The sequence below is a fragment of the Vigna unguiculata genome, chromosome 3 (genome assembly GCF_004118075.2).
Source record: "Vigna unguiculata cultivar IT97K-499-35 chromosome 3, ASM411807v1, whole genome shotgun sequence".
Lineage (NCBI taxonomy): Eukaryota > Viridiplantae > Streptophyta > Magnoliopsida > Fabales > Fabaceae > Vigna > Vigna unguiculata.
In genome coordinates, this window is record NC_040281.1 from 45,875,654 (window position 1) to 45,882,940 (window position 7,287).

The 7,287-nt window shown below is 31.6% G+C and overlaps 1 protein-coding gene across 1 annotated transcript; it reads left to right on the plus strand.

The window, feature by feature from the left end:
• The first annotated feature begins 4,919 nt into the window (after positions 1-4,919).
• LOC114176539 (protein IRX15-LIKE-like) lies at positions 4,920-6,507 on the plus strand. Its single transcript, XM_028061610.1, has one exon. It carries the CDS (start codon positions 5,365-5,367, stop codon positions 6,310-6,312), a length of 948 nt encoding a protein of 315 aa, XP_027917411.1. The 5' UTR covers positions 4,920-5,364; the 3' UTR covers positions 6,313-6,507.
• Positions 6,508-7,287: the final 780 nt, after the last annotated feature.

A 7,287-nucleotide genomic window follows, 5' to 3' on the forward strand; every position in this document is an offset into this window, starting at 1 on the left:
TATACATTTATATTTATATTCATCTTTAATTATTCACACACAAATTCTATTTATTTATTTTATACATAGGTCCTATTTATTTTTTATATTTTTATTTAATTACATACTACTCTATTTATTTATTAATTTATATATATTTATTTATGCATTGGTCCTATTTATTTATTTATTTATTTATATTCATGTCTAATTACACACTGACCCTATTTATTTGTTTATTTCTATTTGTCTCCAATTACACAATGTACTACTTGTCTATTTAAGGGAAAAATATTTTTACTCCCTAAAGTTTGACTCTAATTTGGAAATGGTTCATGGTTGAAACTTTGTCACTGATTGATTCATCATGCACTTTCAAAATCATTGTTTTATCCCTATTTCTGGATGGCGTTAAAAATAGCAAACAACGAGCCATGTGTAATTAATTTTTTTTATGAAATAAATAACTAGCATTGGGCGACACTTTAAACAATTAATTATAAATTCACTCATTCTCACCTCTAAATGCCTTACACTATTTTTTTTTTTGTATAAATTTATTGTTCACAGGAAAGTGAGAGAAATGATTTGAAGGTGATCTAGTTGTTCACTTATGCGGATTTGAGGGAGTGGGAAAAGAAGGAAGATTGAATTTTCTCTATTTTCTAATCCTCTCTCCTATGCGATGATTTAAGGGGATATCAGGCATATTATATTTATGTCCTTAGTTTATTTTTTCAATTCAATTATGATAATATTGTAAACATGGCTTTTAGAATTACGTTTACAAAAATAATTAATACCGAAAATTTTAAAATTGTTATTAAGAAAAGTTTAAAAACTAATTATTATTTTAATTTTTTAATAAATATGTTTTTATTAAAATATGTTATTTTAATTTATTCATTTTAATATTTTTTTTTCTAAAATAAATCTATCTCATCTAATTATAATTATATATTACTTTTAAAATTAAGGACAATTTGGTAATCTTGTTTTTTTTCTATTAAACTTAATTCTTAATGTATCACTTACATCAAATCACTCACAAACTTTTACGAATTTTACTTATAAATTCAACCACTATCACTTCTAAATTTCTTATACTGTGTTTCTTTTTGACAAATTTACTGTTCACAAGAAAGTGAGAGAAATGATTTGAAGGTGATGTAGTTGTTCACTTCTGCGGATTTGAGGGAGGGGGAACGGAAGGAAGAGGGAGATTCCTCTATTTTATAATCACTCTCCTATGCGATGATTTAAGGAGATATTAGACAGATTACATTTATATCCTTAGTTTATTTTTTCAGTTTAGTTATGATATTAATGTAAAAATATGATTTTTAAAATTATGTTTACAAAAATTATTAATACCGAAAATTTCAAAATTGTTATTAAAACAAGTTTAAAAAGTAATTATTATTGTAATTATTTTTTTATTTTTTATTAAAATATTTTTTTAATTTATTCATTTTAATATATTTTTTCTAAAATAAATCTAACTCATCTAATTATAATTTTAAATTACTTTTAAAATTAAGGGTAATTTGGTAATCTTGTTTTTCTTTTTATTAAACTTAATTCTTAATCTATCACATCCATCAAATCACTCAAAAATTTTCACAAATTTTACATATAAATCCTCTCACTCTCACCTCTAAATCCCTTACATTGTTCTTTTGGAAGGATTTACTATTCATGTTTTACGGGAAGAGAGAATTAGCAAGTGATTACTTTGCTCTTTTGAGGGTGATAGAAGGTGATGTCTAGCGATGATTAGCAACTGATTACATTTCAATTTACGAAATTACTATCTCATATTTCGATTTTCTTGCACATTTATTCATTTATCCTTATTATGAAAACAACATAATAAAAATTATTAACACAAATAAAATTTTATTATGGTTATAATAAAAATTTATTACTTCTAAAATTACTATTAAAAATAAAATAAAATCTCCATGTAAATAAATTATTTTCCACCTTACATATATTTTCATACCAAATATATTGTATTATTCATTTTTTATAATTTCAATCATTCAATAAAATTTATAAAAGTAAATTTAATTCATTTTTTAACAATAGGGGCATTTTAGTAATATAACTTTTTTATCTATTAATTTTTTTTAATATGTCATATTAGTCAATTCAGTCACAAACTTTACTTTCTAATCCACTCCAAAATCACTTCAAAAAATTCCCTAAAAAACAAGACAATACCAACTTCACCCTCTAATCATTCCAATCTCTTCCCCCTCTCAAATCATTCATCCCATAAAAAGCCTTAAAGTGAAGAACACAAACTTCACCCTCTAATCCACTTAAATTCATCATCTTCCTTTCCCTTGATGTGTTCTTCTTAGGTTATTTTATTAACTATGGTAAAAGTTATTTATTCGTGGTAGCCATAACAAAACTATTGCAAATATATGATAAAATGGACTTTGTGAATTTAAGAGTCTTTATATTTTATTTTGATATGTTGTTATTTTACATTATATTAATTAAAAAACTTACATTAAATTAAATAAATAGAAGCGTCAAATATCTCAAACGATTATAATAGTCTTTTCGACAACGAGTTGGAATACGACTAGTATTAAAAATTAATAATGGTGTGACATTTTAAGGGATATGTTTTTCTGTCTTTAATTTTGTATGCCCTCAAATGCATCAATCATTCTAGAAAGACCAATTATAATCACTATATATCCATACCATCAATATGTTTCCACCAGCAGCGTCTCGGTAAAGAGTATTAGTAAAAGGAAAAATAGTAAAAAATAAAATTTCTTTTCCTTTATTAAATATTATTAAAAATATCTAAATTATAAAATAAAATATAAGAATTATATATATATATATATATATATATATATATATATATATAATATACAGTTATCTTTAATTTTATATCTATCTTACATAATTTAATTATCTCTTAAATGCTAATTAAATTAAAAACTAAATTATGACATTTGAGATTTGAAAATGGATGTGCAGATGAATCTTTGCCTTACCTTCAACTTCTTCAAAGTAATTAGAATCTATTTCATGCAAAACATATTTATATTAAAATACTCCAAACATCTGATGGCATTCTCGAGCCACAACTTGGGAAATCCACGTGCTTTGCTGAAACAGTGGATGTTTGGATTCCCTGTGAAAGATTTCAATTCGAGAAGTATTCTCATCGACTTTGAAGAGCTATAAGATGCAAGCAATGGTAGGTTTCTGAAAGAATGAATCTTCTTTTCATGTTTCAGAGTGCCAATGAGTGCAACCTTTTGGAATATGTGCCAACCTTTTGTAAATTTGTATCACGTGGAGGTCCCTTCTTGTTTCTCTCTTTTTCTCTTCTTTTTCCCACAATTTGAATGGCCAACCCAGATAACTACTTGAGTCAAAACAGGGTACACACCCCACCAATATCATGTCACTGTTAATTTCATGCACCAAAGGGTATGCCATAATGATCAGTTAGGCCAAAGGCATTTTGACAAACATTTGTCATTCAAAGAAGTTTCTCTTTTTAAGAAAAAGAGAATAAGCACTTTGATTAAAAAAAGGCTCACAGGTGATCCACTCTTAGCAAGTGTCAGGCCATTACTTCCATTTCTGAAACAGAGCAGATTATAACTAAATGTTTCAAAAATACGACACTGTTTCTTTTGAATATTTGATCACACAATAGGATGTTCCCACGCCATGTCCTAATTTTTTCTTCTTCTATATATGGGAAGTATGAGTCAAATAGAGTTATTGAGGATGAGCTTGTCAATTTGGAACTCCGTTTTCCCAAGTGTTATTTATGTACAGATTGATCCATTTCATGTTTTGGCCCAACTAAAACTCACTGCTGCAGCTTAGGGCTTCAAATATATTTTTTAATTTTTGATTGACTTTTAGTTTTGTAAAATATTTTATGTTTTTATCCTTGGAAAATTGAAATCGTCCTCTCTATTCTTGATATTGTATGATACTAGTTAATTATTTGTTCCGAAAAAAAAAAATTCAAAGTTAAGCATATTAGTGTTGTAATATCATAACAATACGTAACACACTATAAAGTTACTAAAATTATAAAATAAATGTTAGAGACTAATTAAAGACAATGATTTGAAATTTTGGAAGAATTAAAAACAAAGAAAAATATTTTACAGAAATTAAAATTAATATGTTTTATAAAAAATAAATAGAATAATTCAAACTTCATAAAATAAAAAATAACTAAATTCACTAATTTTACATTTACCAAAACATATTTAATTTGTTCACTTGTCTAGAGTTATATAGTAACACATTATGTGTTCTTATTAGTTGCATTCATTATTAAATTACGGACTTTCTTTTTCACCAGCCTAACAAAAGTTCCAACATTTTGATTATATTTTTTTAAAATGCTATTCAAGTTGAGGAAAATAATTCACAGGACTTTCTGGTTGCTATTATATTGTCTATATCTACACATCTACATATAAGTATGAAAGAAAATCTGATATTCATAACAAAAAGAAAGGCACAAAATCAGGAAAAGCTACTTGACTGTATAATTTGAAAGTTTTAATTTTTTTAAGTAGTGGTTAACGTGTTTTCTATGGTAGTTGACACAATGACACTCACATTTTGACTAACGAGATAGCAAGCTGAAAAACATGTATCAGAAAACAAATCACAGTAATAGAAAGAAAACTCGGAGGCCTTATTATACTCTGAAATCGTGGGAACGTGTCTGTAGCAGTAGTATATGAACTACTGCAAACTACAAAGTTGATAATCACATGTGTTTCACGGGGACCAATTGAATCGTTGCAGGTACGTTGTCTCCTTCAGGGGTAGCTATTTTTCTAAGAAATTACCAATATTGTAAAGGGTGGTTACGTAGGAACAAAATCTTAAATCAACAAGGAAAAGCGACCTCTGGCTTGTAATTAGTTACTGGGTCGCTACGGCTATTGTCTATAGCTTCTTTCATCTTAGCTCCAACCACTCCAACCCAGTACCTTCTTCTGCATCTTCACACCTCTAACCCTCTTTTGCCTCTGCATCAAAACCTTCCTCACAAACTAAACTATCTCTATTAGGAATCTATTAATTAATCAGTGAAACAAATATCAACCAACCACATCAAGAATGATGGACCAAATATAACAAAATTGAACAAAATCGTTCTCATTAACGTTGTTTTCGGTTCTAGTCTAGAGGCTTGTAGGAGGGTCAATGTATAATGTAAGGTACTACTAATTCAGGTCACCCTCAACATTTCCACCCCTACACATTGCTTCAACTCTCTCTTATGCTATTCCAATACTTCTTTAAATTCGATCCTTCTTTCCCAATTCTCTCCCAAACCACAGAATCTCCTTCCAAACCATCATCATGAAGAACACAAACACCAACACCAAATTCATCCTTCTCCACCCTTATATCCAAAAACAAGGAAGCTCTAACCGCTTATGGCTCCTAGCCTTTATATCAATCCTCACCCTCGCTTTCCTCGTCACCCTCATTTACACCAGAGAATCCACCTTCATCACCACCGCAACTTCTTCCGTGATTGCTTCTTCCAATGCCCCGGTTTCTGCTCTCGGAACCGCTCCTTTGCCGGCCACCGTGATCAACACTCTCCTCCACTACGCCTCAAAATCCAACGACACCAACCGCATGCCACACTCAGACCTCAAACCCATCTCCGACGTGCTCCGGAAGTGCTCGTCCCCGTGCAACTTACTCATCTTCGGTCTCACGTCCGAAACCCTTCTCTGGAAAGCCCTCAACCACTACGGCAGAACCGTGTTCATCGACGAAAACCGTTATTACGCTGCATATTACGAAGAACTGCACCCAGAAATCGACGCCTACGACGTGCAATACACCACCAAGAGAAGCGAGATGAAGGAGCTCATAGCCTCTGCTAAAGAACGGGTAGCCAACGAGTGCAAGCCGGTGCAGAATCTTCTGTTTTCAGACTGCAAACTGGGACTCAACGACCTTCCCAACCACGTGTACGAGGTTGACTGGGATATCATACTGGTGGACGGGCCACGTGGCGACTGGCCCGACGCCCCTGGAAGGATGTCGGCGATCTTCACCGCCGGTGTTCTGGCGAGGAGCAAAAAGGGTGGGAACCCTAAGACTCATGTGTTTGTGCATGACTTCTCTGGCGAGGTGGAAAAGGTTTGTGGGAGTGAGTTTCTTTGCAGTGAGAATTTGTTGGAGGCAAGTGAGAATTTAGGGCATTATGTGGTGGAAAGAATGGATGAGAGCAGTGTTCAGTATTGTAAGAGTCACTCTTCTTCTGGGTCAGGGAATGCTTCATCAACGTAACGTAACTACTTCTTTCACCATTGTTTCGCCATCCCTCTGGGTATTTATCATCCTTTTTCCATTCCTACATTTTGTTTACTTTTCCTGGCTGGGGCCTGTAAAAATAATTCTTTTTTGAATTTTGGCTTTCCATTTTATCCCTCTCAGAATTGTAATTTCTTCTGTTAATTCAAATTTCCAATTTTCAATTCAGGATATGCATTAGCAAAAGCAATACCAAATAGACAGAGATTGTGTTGCGTACTTTATTTTAGTGATATTGGAATTTTATATAAAAAACTTTAGCAACCGGCTTTTATTAATTTAAATTAAAGAATAATAACACAAAAATATGTCTAGTTTAAATTTAAAATGGTTTGTTTGTTTGCATGTCGTGGTTTCATTGGCTTATGTAAAAAATTGTCTGATGCAATGAAACAGATTATGTTGGGCTTGCAATGGTTTGATAGATATAATTGATGAGATATTGGGAATGAGGATGAGTGTAATGAAGTAGAAAGTTGTATTCTCACCTTTAGAAAAGAGCGTTAGGTACATTAGTTAGTTGTGTGATAGCCACCTTTCAAGTTTAAGGTCGCTTCTAGTTGGAAGGAAGTTGCTTCAGCAACTATACGGCTTTGTTTTACAAGTGAACTCGGCCTCTTAGCTAAATGATGGTTTGCTTAAAAGTCAACTTAATACTTGCATTGGGCCTCTTTGGGCTATGACCTTGCCTCTGGCCCTGAAATTTTCGTCAATAGAATAGACGCAAGTGGGATTAGTTGGGCAATTGCTATCTGCATCCCTTTAAATTCTACCTGCACCCCGTCCGATTTTGGAATTCCATTTTTCCTTTGCCTGTGTTATTTGAAAGTGGTCTTCTTCATGGAGACAGTAGTTTGTGATGGTTGCTGCAACGGAGAATTTCTCCGACAAACGTTGGTGGAGGTTGTGGTGATTTGTCATAGTCAAAATCAAAGAAGGTTGTGATAAGTA

Bases quoted from the DNA above. Each gene is read 5' to 3' on its own strand.
- LOC114176539 (XM_028061610.1), top strand. From the start codon at position 5,365: ATGAAGAACACAAACACCAACACCAAATTCATCCTTCTCCACCCTTAT.